This window comes from Eucyclogobius newberryi, unplaced genomic scaffold (assembly GCF_026437365.1).
Source record: "Eucyclogobius newberryi isolate DKJ021-1_F unplaced genomic scaffold, fEucNew1.0.hap1 SCAF_6, whole genome shotgun sequence".
Classification (NCBI taxonomy): domain Eukaryota; kingdom Metazoa; phylum Chordata; class Actinopteri; order Gobiiformes; family Gobiidae; genus Eucyclogobius; species Eucyclogobius newberryi.
This window is the reverse complement of record NW_027316278.1, coordinates 5667209-5686212: the sequence shown is the minus strand read 5'-3', so window position 1 is coordinate 5686212 and position 19004 is coordinate 5667209. Positions and strand designations below refer to the sequence as shown.

At 45.9% G+C, this 19004-nt stretch overlaps 1 protein-coding gene across 1 annotated transcript; it reads right to left on the bottom strand.

Annotated features, from left to right (window-relative positions):
• Window positions 1-9258: 9258 nt before the first annotated feature.
• Window positions 9259-18505, bottom strand: wdr31 (WD repeat domain 31). The gene is made up of 9 exons (XM_072432944.1): window positions 18421-18505; window positions 16954-17086; window positions 15673-15747; window positions 13786-13930; window positions 13229-13329; window positions 11955-12022; window positions 11230-11371; window positions 9724-9886; window positions 9259-9591 (listed from the first exon to the last, which is right to left on the bottom strand). Exons 1-9 carry the CDS (start codon window positions 18465-18467, stop codon window positions 9398-9400), a joined length of 1068 nt encoding a protein of 355 aa, XP_072289045.1. The 5' UTR covers window positions 18468-18505; the 3' UTR covers window positions 9259-9397.
• Window positions 18506-19004: the final 499 nt, after the last annotated feature.

Here is a 19004-nt window from a genome sequence, read left to right as displayed (position 1 = left end):
ATTTTGACTTTATTTGGTGTATTCATCCCTGTAAATAATGGTTTTACTCCAATCGAGCAGGTATTTGTGGAGAAAATGTTGAAAAATCTGTAGAAAATGACAGGAAGTGACATCACACCAGGAACACTCAATCCGGTCAGAGTTTATGCAGAATTTACACCAAGAAACAGCAACTTTTTTGACTCTCTGAACTTTAATTCAACAAAATAAAGTCGCTTAGAGCAGGGGTCCCCACCCTTTTTTGCACCACAGACCAGAATATTGTTTTTATTTTCACGGACCGGTGTGCCAGGTTATATCGTGGTCAGGTTAACTTGCACGGAAGTGCGCGGGGCTTAGGCTTCCATTTGATTCAGCTCCGAAAACGAAATGTTCTCAAAAGACGTGTTTGTCCATTATTAAGTGTTCCATACCAAACGATCCGAATTGGAGGAACATACGGTACAGTTACACGTGTCCTCACTGTTCTTCTGACTGAAGCTCAGCAGAGAAATATGGCACAAATGAGTGCATTAAATTACAACTCACCACAGGCTGAATCAGTGGGGGCCCTGCACTTGTTTCTGTGCATGAGGCGGTCCCATCTTAGAGTGATGGAGACGCTGGCCCCTCGTCTGCTCCTCACTTGGCCTTTTCCCCTTTGCAAAAATGCTCTCAAGACTTTTGGGCAGCGAGAGCAGAGATATAATATACTTCATTATATTTAATGGATTTCATTGGCAATTTCCTTAAAGGCTTTTGATTATATTTCCACAGACGAGTATATTATCCACTTTATGGATTATTTCCAGTTTTTGTGCGGCCCGGTAGCAAACGTGTTACGGACCGGTCCCCGGCCCGGTGGTTGGGGACCGGTCCCCGGCCCGGTGGTTGGGGACCGGTCCCCGGCCCGGTGGTTGGGGACCCCTGGCTTAAAGTATTTTTATTTGTCAAATAAAAACATGTTTAAAAAGTGACATTAGATGAGTTTTGGCCCAGTGTTTGCTGGGTAATTTCCTAGTGTGATGTCATCCATCACACACAGGGAGTGAAATTATTATAAACTTAAAAATGTGCTTTTCTGTGATCAAATGTTTATAATTATCAGCGAAATTCAAAATATATTTATCTGAACTGTGTTTTTGTTGGATGAGCCGTCCGACCTCTAGAGGGCGCTTTAACCACAATCCTGTCAATACAGTGACTTTTAATATGGCGTAATGATAGTGTTTCCGGTCGTTATGGTGACTGACTCGTGGATGGTTTTGTCTCTGGAGCGCATGTGAAAGCCGTTTGTGGATGTTTCTCTCTGAACAGCACTGACGGTGTAAAAGTGTGATTATAAATGTACTCGAGGGTCAGCGGCATCTCAGGGACGCCAAACGGGCGCGGTCAACAGTCACGGAACTGTCACTGGTTTTAAAAATATACAAATTTTGAGTAGTTTTGACCAGAGTCGAATGAGTTTAAAAGATGATTTAAATTGAATCGATAACGATTCAATGAGGGAAGCAATAAGCAGTAAAATAATCACGTAAACGCTTCTTAACTGGTGAAAACTAACCAAAATGAAGCTGCATGTTCTGATTTCAAGACATTTTAACTCTAACTTTTGCATCGCCCGATATTTAATTTAAATTTTTTCTGGATTTGTCACTTGAAGTTCTGAGCTTTGTTTGTGTCGCCTTAAAGGGGCGTGTGACGGGTTTTTGCGATTGACTAATTGTGACTTTATTTGGTGTATTTATACTTGCTGTACATGTGATTTATAGTTTTACACCGATCGAGCAGGTATTTGTGGAGAAAACGTTGGAAAAAATCTGCGGAAATTGACAGGAAGTGACATCACACCAGGGACAGGAAGTGACATGACACCAGGAACACTCATTCAAGTCAAAGTTTATGCAGAATTTACTGTTACTACTTTTTTGACTCTAAACATTAACTTAACAAAATAAAGTCACTCATGTATTGTTTTGGCCCAGTGTTTCCTGGGTAATTTCCTCGTGTGATGTCATCAGCTACTAACAGGAAGTGAAACTAAGAACTTTGAAATGTATTTGTTAACTGCCTTTTAGCTTGATGAGTGGTCCGGCCTGTAGGGGGCGCTTTAACCTTTTATTGAAACAAATTCTGCGAGTTTCAATAAAATTTCATGAACATAAACCAAAAAAAAAAAGTTTAATGGGTTTAATTTAACAGACAAAGTAGTAAATATTCTTTAAAGTCTGAACTCTGCATTTCTTTAGAATCGCAACAGCAAAATTCTCGCACGACGATAAAAATGTCACAAAAAATAAAGTGTTTTCCATTTTCATTCAGCCTAAAAAGAAAAGAGGCACATTTTTCACAAACAAAATTGTAATTTATTAATAACTGCTGTATTTTGTGTTATAAAAGTGTCGTTGTATTGCATAATTTAAAGAAAGTTGTTTATTTTTGTGTTTTTTCCTTGAGAAAATGTAGTTTTATATCGTTTTTTCTTTTCATGACATTTTACACTGTACACTCTAAAAAACGACCAGTAACGCCACATTCCTTTGCGCCAGTTTACGAGCCGACGCTGCACGTTTAAGAAAGGAAAAATAAAGAATAAGTACTTCTTAAAACCGTAGATTTTTCCAAATGTAGTGAATGCCTTTTGTACAAAAATAGTAAAAGATGATGTGATGTAGCTCTTATACGTGAAAGCGCTTTGTGCAACGATTAAACATGTGGTTCTTTAATGACCAAAGGCTTGATTACGATTGGTTGCAACTTTCCACTTCTTAAATAATTAGGAATAGTTGTTTTTTTTGCATCTTCCCCCAATTTTTACACTGAAATAATCGAATGCATGTCATTTTCTTGTTTTTCCATGTTGTTTAGAGGTTTAGAGATGGAGCACCCCAAAATGTGACTGAGTTTTAATGAACGAAACACAAATGTGTCTTTATGTTCTGTTCTTTTTCTATTAAACAATTATTCGTGTGACCAAAGTGAGACGGAAGTCGTTTAATGTCGTCCTGCCAACGTCTGGAAGATTTGAAACGACTTAAACGCACCTTGTTTGGGTCGTTTTAGTTGGTTTGCTAAATTACTAGACTAGTTTCAATTATTTAATTTTTTTCTATGTTTTTTTTTTTCTCGAATATTTATATTTTTCAAATTTTTTATCGTTAAACATGAATGAAGAAGGAATAAGTGATTTCTGCTTGAAATATCAAAACAAAACCACTCAAACTAAGACCCCAGGATAGAGATCTAGAATATCAAAACAAAACCACTCAAACTAAGACCCCAGGATAGAGATCTAGTTTTTGCAGTGCATGTTTTTCTATAGATTAATGTTGTCTTATTTTTGATGATACTTTGACCTCCTGCTGTCTTGAACGCTCTTTGTACTGTACTCCATGATGTTAATATACTATGTGCCAGTGTTGTGGAGAATCTGTGTTTGTGTGACGTTTGGCCGTTGTCGTGCCGACGTGGATGACGGGGAAACTGCGAAGCGAAAACGAGGGCCATATTAAATGACTTTAAAGTGTTTGTGTCGTTTTTTGGGGGAAATCTCTCAATCGCGTTTATATTCGGGGCGTGGCAAAATATTGAAATATTGTGATACATTTGGTGATACAGTATCGATCGTGGGCCCGGGCGAGTCACAATTTTTATTTTATTTTTTTAAAGAAGCTTTTTTATGCAAACAATTTGACATTCACAGTTTTGATGATTTAAATTGGGCGTGTTTCATTTTGAGTGATACAAAAGATTATACAAAGAAACATATTTTAAAACGTGTTGAGTTCGAATCCCGACTCCGGCGATGTACTGTTTGTCCTGCCCACTCTCATCCCCCATTTCACGCTCATCTTTCCTGTCTAATAAAGCCACAAAAAATATTTCAAAAAAGTAAAATGTATTGGGTTCTTTAAAAAATCGTAATTATCTTAGAATATCATGAGCGATATTGAGTATCGCACAATTGTGATTTATCGTAGTTATATTCATATATCATCAAATATATTGACTCAATACAATTACTCGACGTGGTTCCACTGGATGTAAAAGTTTGTATTTTGAAGAAAAAACCAACATAAAATGCACAAAATCTGGATTGACACAAACGGAATCATGTCTGTCATAAAAGCTTTTGTCACTTGTGGATTTACTCGCAGTGAGAAGAGGAACCAACTCTTTGACTCGAGTAACAGACGGTTACGTTGAATAAAATAGGACTCATTGAGAGAAGTAAACAGTCCAAAAAGTACAATTTCCTCTAAAGTATTGCAGGAGCGTACAAAAGGTCAAGCCGCTCTTTACGTCGTTTTAAAGTTCTTGTTTTTGCAGGTCCAGATAATGTGGCTTTTACACAGATCTGTTGTCATGGAGTTTGATCTGGAATATAGTGTTATTAGGTGACCTTTAGTCGCAGTTTAGTGCAAATATATCAGGGACAGAGAAAACCGATGACATCACTCCCCTGAAGATTATCCTTTTTATACTTTATTCTAGCCTGTTTTATCATTTCATACTATTCAATTAAATGTAGTTACAATTCTAATGCCGGATGCCCTTCCCTGTGGTGTCTTGCCCGAGGACACAACTGTAATATGTGGTGTAAGTCATAAGGCGCTGGTACAGCTGGCAGCCCGGTGTAAACGCTCTCTCTTCTCTCTCACACTTATTGTGCTTTATCTCCTATATTTTGTAAATATAGTTAGTATATTTTTTCTATTTTACTGTACGATAGAGACACGCGCTGGAATAGTTTTTTAATTCAACTGTTTTTGACTTTTTTCGGCTGGATTTGAGCGTTTTTGTTGCGTTCGTTGTGTTGTTGTGACGTGAGCTAGCTCCGAGCGAGCCCACCAGCCCCCCCCCCCCCGCGCCCTCCGGCCGCGCTAAAGTACGGCGTGACGTCGGTACACGTTTATGTACACGTTTATATGAAAGAGGAACTTCACGAACGATCGGGACACGCACTGGAATCGCTTTAAATTAACTTGTTTTGACTTTATTCGGCTGGATTGAGTGTTTTCGTCGTGTCGTTGCGATGTGTCTTGGCTCTTGAGTCCCCCGGCTCCGGCCCCGCCCCCCGGCCGGCGCCGTACCGCGTTTACACAAAGGAGGAACTCATGAAACTGCGGAGAACTGTCGTCTTTCCCTGAGATCGCCACGTTATCCCGGCGGACATCCTAAGGAAAACGCAACGAGGCAGACGGGCTGGACGTAAACTCCGAGAGAAGAGAGGGACAAACAGGAAGTCGGTTCCCGCCGTAGTCATGGGTAACGTGAGGTCCCTTCAAAATAAAATGACGGAAATAGCGAGCCTCATGCGGTCCCAGAGGATTTATAGGGACAGCAGCGTCTTGATTTTCACAGAGACCTGGTTAACAGCAGAAATGCCAGACTCTATTGTAGGTTTGGACAATTTTCATCTGCTGCGGGCGGACAGAACGAGAGAATCCGGGAAGAAAAGAGGTGGAGGTCTGGCGGTGTATGTGAACACGAGCTGGTCCAAACCCGAACACTGCACAGTGAGGGAGCAGCTATGTAACAAGGATATTGAACTATTGGCTATTGGCATGAGGCCATATTATCTGCCCCGGGAGTTCTCACATGTGATTTTGATAGCAGTCTATGTGGCCCCGTCTGCCAATGCTGAAGATGCTTGTGAAGCACTGCTCTCCTGCACTTGTAGGCTGCAAACACAGCATCCACAGGCTCTCTTCCTCATCTCTGGTGACTTTAACCACGCTTCTCCCTCTTCTGTTCTACCAACATACACCCAGTATGTTACCTGCTCCACCAGAGAGAATAGAACATTGGACTTGTTTTTTGCCAATACCAAGGAGGCTTATTCTTCTTCCCCCCTCCCTCCCCTGGGCAGCTTGGACCACAACCTTGTACATCTGAGGCCTGTGTATGAACCCATCGTGCGCAGGCAGCCTGTGGTGTCCCGTGAGGTGAGGATGTGGTCTGCTGAGAGCGAGGAGGCTCTGAGGGACTGCTTCAGCACCACTGTCTGGACTGAGCTTTATGACCCACATGGGGAGGACATCAACACCATCACAGAGTGCATCACGGACTACATCAACTTCTGTTTTGAGAACATTGTTCCCTCCCGGACGGTGCGGTGTTTTCCAAACAACAAGCCATGGATTAACCGTGAACTGAAGGCTCTGCTGAAGGAGGAGAAGAAGAGAGCCTTCAGGTCAGGGAACAAGGAGGAGCTGAGGACTGTGCAGAAGGAGCTGAGGAGGAAGATCAGGCAGGCTGAGGCCGGCTACAAGAGGAGGATGGAGGAGCAGCTGCAGCAAAAGAACATTCAGGGAGTGTGGAGGAGCCTGAAAACCATCTCGGGCTTCAAAATCCCCCCTGCCCAGACAGAGGGGGATCTACAGTGGGTGAATGATTTAAATGCTCACTTCTTGAGGTTTGATCGGTCACCCGCCCCTCCCCCTGCACAGCTGCATGCTCCCTCTTCCACAGCTGGACAATGCCCTGCATCTGTTCCTCTTCGCTTATCTGCCCCGGACCATCAGCTCCCCACTTCGCCTGGACTCACCCATCCCCCCAGCACACGGTCCCCCTGCCAACCACTGACTGTCACAGCAGCACAGGTGAGGAGTGAGCTGAAGAGGATTAAAGTGAGGAAGGCAGCAGGACCTGATGGCATCAGCCCCAGGCTCCTTAAGTCCTGCGCAGATGAACTGTGTGGAGTTATGGAGCATGTCTTCAACATGAGCCTGAAGCTGAGGGTGGTACCACAGGTCTGGAAGACCTCCCGTCTGGTACCTGTGCCTAAGACACCGCGCCCCAAAGACCTCAACAGCTTCAGGCCAGTGGCTCTCACGTCCCACCTGATGAAGACACTGGAGCGGCTAGTCCTGGACCACCTCCGCTCCACCGTGAGCTCAGCCATGGACCCGCTGCAGTTTGCATATCGGTCTGGCATCGGAGTGGAGGACGCCGTCATCTCCCTGCTGCACCGCTCTCTCTCTCACCCTGGAAAAGCCTGGCAGCTCTGTGAGGATCCTGTTCTTCGATCTTTCCAGCGCCTTCAACACCATCCAGCCGCTGCTCCTGAGGGACAAGCTGGAGACGGCTGGTGTGGAGTATGACCTGGCAGAGTGGATCCTGGACTACCTCACGGACCGACCCCAGTTTGTGAGAGCCCGGAACTGTGTGTCTGACACTCGGACCTGCAGTGTGGGGGCGCCCCAGGGCACTGTCCTCGCGCCCTTTCTCTTCACCCTTTACACTGCAGACTTCAGACATGACATGGACAGCTGTGTCCTGCAGAAGTTCTCTGACGACTCTGCCATCATCGGACTCATCACGGACGACGATGACGCGGAGTACAGAGGACTGGCGCAGGACTTTGTGGACTGGTGTCAGCGGAACCACCTCCTCATCAACGCGGGGAAGACCAAGGAGATGGTGGTGGATTTCCGCAGACGCCACCCCACTGCCCCCTCACCAGTGAACATCCAGGGACGGGACATTGAGAGAGTGGACTCATACAAGTACCTGGGTGTTCATCTGAACCACAAACTGGACTGGACTCATAACACAGACGCACTGTACAGGAAGAGCCAGAGTCGGCTCTACCTCCTGAGGAGACTCAGGTCTTTTGGAGTGACAGGGCCACTCCTGAAGACCTTCTACGACTCTGTGGTGGCATCAGCCCTCCTGTACGGTGTGGCCTGCTGGAGCAGCAGTATCACAGATAGGGAGAGGAGGAAGCTGGACAGAGTCATCAAGAAGTCCAGCTCCGTCCTGGGCTGTGCTCTGGACTCGGTGCAGGAGGTGGGGGACAGGAGGGTCCTGGCTAGATTCACATCTATGCTGGACCATGAGTGTCACCCCCTGCAGGACACTCTGTCCGCTCTGGAGAGCAGCTTCAGTGAGAGACTGATCCACCCTCGATGTGTGAAGGAAAGGTTCCGTAGGTCTTTCCTTCCTGCTGCTGTCAGACTTTATAACAAAAACTGTTAGTACTGAACACTCGCAATACTGACCTAACTTAATACTGATGTGCAATTCTGTCATATGTGCAATTACTGTGAAATTCATGTGCAATCTATGTGCTGTCGTGACACATATTCATGTGCAATTACTGTCGGGATCACATGTAATGGTATTTATGTATTTATTTATTCATTTGTCTATGGGAGTTTTTATTTATTTATAGGAGATCTTCTACTGAAAGTGTTTTTCAGACTTCCTATAAGTGATCTGTTCTTCTGTATCTACCTCTGTATCTACCTGCGTTGCACCAATGAAATTTCCCCATGTGGGACAATAAAGGAATATCTTATCTTATCTTATCTTAAATGACAGTTTACACAGACAACTCAGTTCTTTTTTTTTTCTTCAATTTTTTATTAAAAATTATAACTGTCGACATTGTATTGCATAGTAACATTTAAAACCAACAAGATTAGCCAAAAGTACAAAATTAGTCAATTCTATAAAATAAATATCTACAGATGGCCTAGTATTACACTTTATTTGGTGAAATATCCTGGATAATTTCCTGTAAACTACACAATAGTTTCACAAAGTGCTGCTCATAACGATTCTACAGTTTTAAATCTGTCTCTGTGTCGATCGGTAACACTGCTCCACCAGAGACGGCAGTTTCTCCTCAGCCGTCCACCAGGGAGCGCTCCGACCGGCACTTGACCACGGCCCGGGACGCACCGACCACGCCCCCGGGACGCACCGGTGCCTCTGGAGTTGGGTCGGCCGCCCGCTCGTGATGATTTTGTTTCTTTTATACGGCATTTGACCATTGAGCTCTCACTTCAGGACACGCGGTGGACTCGCCTCGCCGCAGATCTGGAATGTAACTCGGTCACCTCGTCTCCGTGGAGATGGAGATTCATTTAATTCCCTACTGTGGAACATTCTAGACTAAGCAATACTGTTTTCATGGAGATATTTAAGTGTCTTTTATAGCGGTGTCATCAGATGGTGTAATTCCTCATTGGCCCAGCAGGGGGTCCATGGCAGGAAAACATTCAAAAGTATGTGGTCATCCGGACACTGTTTTTGAAATGTTTCGAAGACCGTGAGGGGCGTAGTTTAACCCGGGAGTGGGACGGTTTGTAAGCGGAGTGAACAGGAGTGATGGGTAAAGGTATAATCTCCCATCTGTTTACAACTGTGTCCTCAGACCTCAGGCCCATCCAATGATAATCGTGCTGTGACCAGAGGTGAGGGAGGGTCAGATCAGGGACAGGACCACCCAAAACCAGGAGCGTGGTAAACAAAAGCTCAAACAGGACTAATCCAGCTCGGGGCTGTTTACATTCTATGCCAGTACCCTCAGATTGAAAATGACTTTTGGCTGAAAGTGGGAAAACGGTGTCATTAAACCTGTGTCGATGCCTCATTTGGGACCGTCCCGTAAAAGGCGTGTTGAGAGTTAGAAGCGAGCCACCAGCCTGACGTCCACGGCCCCTGCGGCGGCCCCCGAGCCCTGGGCCTGAGGGGAGCCCGAGCCCAGCTGGAGGTGGTGCAGACCCGAGTTGAAACTGGCACAGATCAGATTGACGGGGTCGCTGGGTGCCAAGGACACCAGAGGACCCGCTCCGTCCAGAGAGAGGCTCCCCAAACAGGCTGAGGGCACAACAACATGTTACAGCTACAGCGTGTTGCTACGGGACGTCCAGCATCAGTGGTTGAAGACCACCAGAGGTCAGTCATGGCCGTGTGTCCAGTGCGTGTTGCGTGTTGACCTGAAGCCGTTACCTGCAGTGTTCTGGTCCCAGATTTTGACGTAGCTGTCGTGAGAGGACGTGGCCACCAGGGGGCTCCCCCCGCTGTCCGAGGGCAGGAACACGCAGCAGGCCGTGGTCTGGACGTGGCCCCTGTACTCCACCACCTTACAGCCGGGCTGACGGAGGTCCCACAGCTGCAGAGCACACGCAACATGTTTACAACACGCATGTTTACCACACGCACGTTTACCACACGCATGTTTACCACACATGTTTACAACACGCATGTTTACCACACATGTTTACAACACGCATGTTTACTACACATGTTTACAACACGCACGTTTACCACACGCATGTTTACCACACATGTTTACAACACGCATGTTTACCACACATGTTTACAACACGCATGTTTACCACACATGTTTACAACACGCACGTTTACCACACGCATGTTTACCACACATGTTTACAACACGCATGTTTACCACACATGTTTACAACATGCATGTTTACCACACATGTTTACAACACGCACGTTTACAACACGCATGTTTACCACACATGTTTACAACACGCACGTTTACCACACGCATGTTTACAACACGCATGTTTACCACGCACGTTTACCACACGCATGTTTACAACACGCATGTTTACCACACATGTTTACAACACGCACGTTTACAACACGCACATTTACTTTACAACACGCATGTTTACAACACACCAGGTTAAACTAGAGGGTCACAGGTTAAACCACAGGGTCACAGGTTAAACCACAGGGTCACAGGTTAAACTACAGGGTCACAGGTTAAACCACAGGGTCACAGGTTAAACTACAGGGTCACAGGTTAAACCACAGGGTCACAGGTTAAACTACAGGGTCACAGGTTAAACTACAGGGTCACAGGTTAAACCACAGGGTCACAGGTTAAACTACAGGGTCACAGAAAGAGGAGTCAAGGAAGCTATTTTTGTTAAAAAAGAAAGACCTTCTTTAAACAGAAATGGAGGGCTAAGGTTTAATCTTCCTGTTATTTATAATGGGTTACTGAACCCCTGGAGAGGTAGAGGACCAGGACCAGGACATTTAGATGCTAATCAGGTACTCAGGGTGGTTGAGCCAGGGTCTCACAAAGACAAAGAGGTTTCTAATAGCCCATTAAGATTCTGAATAGGCTAGCTCGGTAGATACAAGGGGGGAGTTTCTGTTGAAACAAACAACTCTTTCTACTTCAGGAAGGCTCCTCCCAATGGGCGGGTCTTAATATCGGAGTTCTCGACCTAAATTCTGTTATTGACAATGACTCTTGGATGAGAGTCGAAACGTCTATTTTTTCAAACTGAGTCCAGATGACTACAACTGAAGTTTTTTCTACTATGGAACATGCCTGGACGAATGAGGGATTACACCGACATACAGGGTCACAGGTTAAACCACAGGGTCACAGGTTAAACTACAGGGTCAGCAGGTTAAACTACAGGGTCACAGGTTAAACTACACGGTCACAGGTCAAACAAAGAGCCTGACCGTGGCCTCGCAGCCCTGGCCGGCAAAGCCGTTGCTGCTGGACACCAGGTAGTTCCCGTTCAGAGACACGTCGCAGTGGGTCTGGATGTACTGTTTAGCAGGAAAGGTGTTGATCACATGCCACGCCCGGCTGTCCCAGATCCTGACCACAAGAACAACAACAAACACCTTAGAAAGAGCCAGAAGACCTGAAGGCAACACACCACACTGCAGATGTTATGGTCAGGTATGAAGGGGCGGGGTCTCGCCAAAAGACACAGCGGCTCTATGTGCGAGCACTCAAACCACTATGCCACATGCACCCAGAATTAACGTGATATTGTTTAAACAGATAATCCAGTTATAGGATTAACTGAACTACACGTCTGTGACACTAAAGGTCAGGCGTGTCACTGAAGGTCAGGCGTGTCTCTAAAGGTCAGGCGTGTCTCTAAAGGTCAGGCGTGTCACTAAAGGTCAGGCATGTGTCACTAAAGGTCAGGCATGTGTCTCTAAAGGTCAGGCGTGTCACTAAAGGTCAGGCGTGTCTCTAAAGGTCAGGCGTGTCTCTAAAGGTCAGGCGTGTCACTAAAGGTCAGGCGTGTGTCACTAAAGGTCAGGCATGTGTCTCTAAAGGTCAGGCGTGTCACTAAAGGTCAGGCGTGTCACTAAAGGTCAGGCATGTGTCTCTAAAGGTCAGGCGTGTCACTAAAGGTCAGGCGTGTCTCTAAAGGTCAGCAGAGTACCTGACGGTCTTGTCCTCGGAGGTCTGGGCGATGGAGTTGCTGCCCGGCACCCAGCACACGTGCGTCACCTGTAACGCAGTCACACGTCACCTGTAACGCAGTCACACGTCACCTGTAACGCAGTCACACGTCACCTGTAACGCAGTCACACGTCACCTGTAACGCAGTCACACGTCACCTGTAACGCAGTCACACGTCACCTGTAACGCAGTCACACGTCACCTGTAACGCAGTCACACGTCACCTGTAACGCAGTCACACGTCACCTGTAACGCAGTCACACCTCACCTGTAACGCAGTCACACCTCACCTGTAACGCAGTCACGCGTCACCTGTAACGCAGTCACGCGTCACCTGTAACGCAGTCACGCGTCACCTGTAACGCAGTCACGCGTCACCTGTAACGCAGTCACGCGTCACCTGTAACGCAGTCACGCGTCACCTGTAACGCAGTCACGCGTCACCTGTAACGCAGTCACGCGTCACCTGTAACGCAGTCACGCGTCACCTGTAACGCAGTCACGCGTCACCTGTAACGCAGTCACGCGTCACCTGTAACGCAGTCACACGTCACCTGTAATAGTCACATGTCACGTCACACGTCACCTGTAACAGTCACATGTCACGTCACACGTCACCTGTAACAGTCACATGTCACGTCACACGTCACCTGTAACAGTCACATGTCACGTCACACGTCACCTGTAACGCAGTCACACGTCACCTGTAACGCAGTCACACGTCACCTGTAACGCAGTCACACGTCACCTGTAACGCAGTCACACGTCACCTGTAACGCAGTCACACGTCGCCTGTAACAGTCACACGTCGCCTGTATCAGTCACACGTCGCCTGTAACAGTCACACGTCGCCTGTAACACAGTCACACGTCGCCTGTAACACAGTCACACGTCGCCTGTAACACAGTCACACGTCGCCTGTAACACAGTCACACGTCGCCTGTAACAGTCACACGTCGCCTGTAACACAGTCACACGTCGCCTGTAACACAGTCACACGTCGCCTGTAACACAGTCACACGTCGCCTGTAACACAGTCACACGTCGCCTGTAACACAGTCACATGTCGCCTGTAACAGTCACACGTCGCCTGTAACACAGTCACATGTCGCCTGTAACACAGTCACACGTCGCCTGTAACACAGTCACACGTCGCCTGTAACACAGTCACACGTCGCCTGTAACAGTCACACGTCGCCTGTAACACAGTCACATGTCACGTCTGCTGCAGCTTCACCTGGAGCTGGTCCTCACCAGGTTTCTGGAGATGTTGTGTCTCTGTTCACATTTGGCCGATTCTATGTCCCACAAACACATCCAGTTGTCACGGGAACCGCTGCAGAGCTTCCTGCCGTCTGCAACAATGAGACAAGCGCATCTTCTCAGGAATCTATTTCAAACATTTCCATAAGTTCCCTTTTGTAACTGGACTTTAGGTGTTTATTCGATTAATCGGTCAAAGGTGTTTTAGTCCAGTAAAATGTGTATTAATTGACTAATTATTGAATTTAGAAGATAAGGATTTGGAACAGAAGAAGAAGGGTTAGAGAGTAAGTCTGTGCAGAGTTCAGTTTGGGTCAAATACAAGGGTCCGATCTCAGAGATACAATTCACCAAACCAGACCGAGCACGAGTGACGCGGGGGCCGTCCTCCCGTGGGCCCGCCCCCTGCAGGAGGATCAGTGCAGGGGGCGGGTCCACGGGTGCAGAGAGATCTGGGCGGCAGTCGACGGCGAGGGCCTCGACGACCAGATCTGCGGACTCTGGAGGTCAAACTATGGAAGCTAAAGCAGTTGGTATGGAGCAGTTACCGGGGCTGACCGCGATGCCGTTGACCACCAGCTCGTGTCCACAGAACTCCTGGATGGGTTCAAAGCCGTGGTTCAGGTCCCACATGAACACGGCCTTATCCCGCGACGCACTGAAGATCCACGTGGTGCCGGGGTAGCACACCACCTGACACACACATTAGCATTCGAGTTAGCATTAGCACACCACCTGACACACACATTAGCATTAACATTAGCACACCACCTGAGACACATATTAGCATTAGCATTAGGGGTAACACACCACCTGACACACACATTAGCATTCGCGTTAGCACACCACCTGACACACATATTATCATTAGCATAAGCGTTAGCACACCACCTGACAGAGACATTAGCATTAGCACACCACCTGACACACACATTAGCATAAGCGTTAGCACACCACCTGACAGACACATTAGCATTAGTACACCACCTGACACACACATTAGCATTAGCATAAGCGTTAGCACACCACCTGACACACATATTAGCATTAGCATAAGCGTTAGCACACCACCTGACACACACATTAGCACACCACCTGACACACACATTAGCATAAGCGTTAGCACACCACCTGACACACATATTAGCATTAGCACACCACCTGGCACACACGTTAGCATTAGCATTAGGGCTAACACAACACCTGACACACACATTAGCATTAGTGTTAGCACACCACCTGACACACACATTAGCATTTGCGTTAGCACACCACCTGACACGTACATTAGCTTTTGCGTTAGCACACCACCTGACACACATTAGCATTGGGGTAACACACCACCTGACACACGCTTAGTATTAGGGTTAGCATACCACCTGACACACCCACACGCTTATCATTAGGGTCAGCATTACAGCATTAGTGTTAGCATTAGGGTTAGCTCAGCATTGTTTGCATCGGTCGTGCTCGCGTGGCATCTCAACATTCTAGAATCCCTGTGGTTTCAGTTTGAGCTGGAGCCAGTCAGAATTCTCCGGCAGAATTCGCTGTGTAACGGTCAGATTGCAGATGTGCTGGTCAGTACTGGGCCGATCCACGTGACACAAAAAAAAGCACGAAATTAAATCAGCCTCAGAAAGTGGCGCCATTATTCAACTCCAAAGACGTGATTGTGGTCATTTATCTTTATCTGGATATGTATTTATGCGTGTTGTACATATAAATGATAGTTTTACACCGATCAAGCAGGTATTTGTGGAGAAAATGTTGAAAAATCTGTAGAAAATGACAGGAAGTGACATCACACCAGGGACACTCATTCCAGTCAAAGTTTATGCAAAATTTACAACAACAATTTCAACAAAAATAAAGTCGCTCTCATTTTTTTTTTGTTAAATTAAAAGAATGTGACATTAGATGAGTGCCCAGGTGGTTTCTGGGTAAATTCCTTGTGTGATGTCATAAATTACAAACAGGAAGTGAATGAATAAACCTAAAAAATTACCTATTTGATAAGATTTCTTTAAAATTTTGAGCCAAATTCAAAATATATCTATCGCAACTGCATTTTAGTTCAATGAGTCGCCCGACCTGTAGGGGGCGCTTTAATGTCCCATAGAGTCCTTTAAAGATGCTCTCTTAATGTACGTACTGAAAAAGCACACATTCCTTTACACCTGTGAGGCGTTCTCTCGTCAGGAACTGGTGTCTGCACTCCATCTACTGGCAGCACCCGGAATTACCATGGGGAAATAAACAAAATCTACCTTTTAATAATCATCAAAAGTCATCCTTGCCCCATCATCTTACGCTCAGAACTGGGCGGTGCAAACCTCTGAAGTGTTTTATGAGACTCGAAAGGGAGAGGACCTCATAAACGGGATGAATGAAGCAAGCGTGAAGAGCGCTCTGTACAGCTGCAAGTACGTTACCTTGGTGATCTCGCGGGTGTGGCCCTGGAAGGACTGGCACATGCGGCCCTGGGTCCAGTCGTACACCACCACGGCCTGGACACAGCAGAGAGCAGAGTGTGGGACGGTCCACTGAAGAGATTACAGCCTTACCAAGAACAATGTCTTATTTTGTGGACGTGCAAAGTGCAAAAAATGTATAGAGCACCACCCGAGGACCCAGGAGCCTCCAGGAGCCTCCAGGAGCGTTCAGGAGCCTCCAGGAGCTTTCAGGAGCCTCCAGGAGCTTTCAAGAGCCTCCAGGAGCTTTCAAGAGCCTCCAGAAGCCTACAGGAGCTTTCAAGAGCCTCCAGGAGCACCCAGGAGCTTTCAAGAGCCTCCAGAAGCATCCAGGAGCTTTCAAGAGCCTCCAGGAGCTTTCAAGAGCCTCCAGAAGCCTACAGGAGCTTTCAAGAGCTTTCAGGAGCCTCCAGGAGCTTTCAAGAGCCTCCAGAAGCCTACAGGGGCTTTCAAGAGCCTCCAGGAGCTTTCAAGGGCCTCCAGAAGCATCCAGGAGCTTTCAAGAGCCTCCAGGAGCTTTCAAGAGCCTCCAGAAGCCTACAGGGGCTTTCAAGAGCCTCCAGGAGCTTTCAAGAGCCTCCAGAAGCCTACAGGAGCTTTCAAGAGCCTCCAGGAGCACCCAGGAGCTTTCAAGAGCCTCCAGAAGCATCCAGGAGCTTTCAAGATTCTCCAGGAGCTTTCAAGAGCCTCCAGGAGCTTTCAAGAGCCTCCAGGAGCTTTCAGGAGCCTCCAGGAGCTTTCAAGAGCCTTCAGGAGCTTTCAGGAGCCTCCAAGGGCTTTCAGGAGACTTCAGGAGCCCCCAGGGCCGAGCCAAGCACAACAAGGCAGACGCTTTCATGGAAAGCGTGTTATAAATAAAACATATTACACTAAACATGACTGAACTGGGATTAAAACGCCCTAAAATGTGTCTTAAGACTTGAAGAACAAAAGAAGCAGATAAAATTATTATTATTAGATAACTGGTGGTAAAATTAAAGAAACGTTACCGTATTTTCCGGACTACAAGTCGCACCAGCCAAAAAATCCATAATAGAGAAGAAAAATACATAAGTCGCACTGGAGTATAAGTATATAAGTATAAATATAAGTATAAGTCGCACAAAACTATGAAAAAAGGTGCCGGAAAATACAGTGATTATTTTTGTGTTCATAGAAGTAAATACAAAAAGGGGGCGTGGCTGACATCAAGTCGAATAACCATTGAACCGAGTTTTTTTAAAACATGTGGCGGACACGGACCTGGTCGCTGCCCCCGGACACGCACGCCTCCGGGCTCAGGCCCACCACGGTGTTGATGGAGCCCTGGTGGGCCGGCTCATGCTGGACCACCCGACTGTCCGAGGCGCCGTCATCCGTCTGCCCCTGGGACGACCTGCACACAGCACGCCACAACGGTCAAGCACATTACATTTCATGTCAAACCACGAGAATGAAAGAAAATTAAAGATTTCACTGTTGGTCGGTCACATTCTCAATAATCGTGAATAATCGTTAAATCGCGATATTTCTTCTCACAATAATCGTAACAATTTTTCTAAATTATTTCCACAGCCGATATACAACAACAGGCAGCAATTATTGTATTAGTTTAATGCTGAAACTATGTGTCAGATTTCATCTTCATATCACATTTTGAATCCTTCCCCAGGATTTACATTCACACTGAAGGACAGACTTCCCTCATTTGTTGCTGTCCATTCAGTCCACACTAGTAGTAGTAGCAGTAGCAGTAGTAGTAGTTTTAAATTTAAAATTAAAAAGGGTCTTAAAAATGTACGAAATGTGTAATGTTTTTACTCTGGATGAGAAAATATATGAAATGTCATGTTTATCCACAAAGCACTTATTTATAATTCCATTCTGCTCTAATAACTTGATACATCCAACCAACTGATCCAAATAGAAATATATGGAACACATTCTAGTAAAGTATTGCATGTTTCATGGTCTGAACAGCTGCAGCAGCATCTTCTGCACAGATCAGCTTCTGATCAGGGCCATCTCCTTCTCACCTCGACCAGAGGAGCAGCACAAACACATGATCAAAAGTACTATTCCACCTCGTTTAAAATAAATAAATAAATGTTTTAAATAAAAAATAATATCGATACTGTGACTTGAGTTCGTGACGATATATCGCCGTATTGATATTTTGAACACAACCCTACCGTTCACAGACACCAGAAGGAACGCGTTCACAGTATCGTTTGTCGGCAGTAATACAGTACGTTCAGTTCACCAAAATTATGACATGTGACATGTCAGCAGTGTTGTGCCTGAACGTTCAGGCACAACACTGCTGACATGTCACGTTGACGCCACAAAACAAGAAGAGCACGGCGGCGCTTACGAGGTTCCAAAGTCGGGCCACGAAGTCGGGGAGGAGCAAATCGGAGCCTAAATATCTCGTAGAGTGTCGAGTTTGTGTTTTGAATGGATTCCAGAAACGTTTCCCGGTCGACTGCCGTGTGCGTTGTAATAATGTAACAGAACATCACTGGGCCGAACAGCGGCCCCTGAGGCAAACCACAGGAAGTCCTCATTATCCCTGTTGTTTACCAGTCCACGTCACCCGAACAACATGGCACATTCTCACGCTTTACCGCCGCTACGGTCCGAATACGACCTCCGTCCAAGACCAGGACCGTGTTTACAGTATTTTGAAAAGTATTTTGAACATATAACGGTGAAGTAAAGTAGAAGTACCTGTAGAGATCCGACCTCTTGCGGAACTTGCTCTGTAGTTTTCCCATGTCGTCTTAGGAACCTAAAAAGAGATTCAGTGACATGTGAGTGTTTATTATTGTTTTAAAAAAGTTATTATGGCGTATATAACGAATAGCACCAAGTATCATTATTGTTATTATTGTACGTGTTCATTTTGTGGTCTATCCCAACAGCTACTACAACAGCTACAACAACAACTACTACAACAGGTACAACAACAACTACTACAACAACAACAACAACTACTACAACAACAACAACTACAACAACAGCTACTACAACAACAACTACAACAACAACTACAACAACAATAACTACAACAACAACTACTACAACTACTACAACAACAACTACAACAACTACTACAACAGCTACAACTACAACAACAATTACAACTACAACAACAACAACAACTACAACAACAACTACAACAACAACTACAACAACTACTACAACAACAACTACTACAACAACTACTACAACAACTACTACAACAACTACTACAACAGCTACAACTACAACAACAATTACAACTACAACAACAACTACAACAACAACTACTA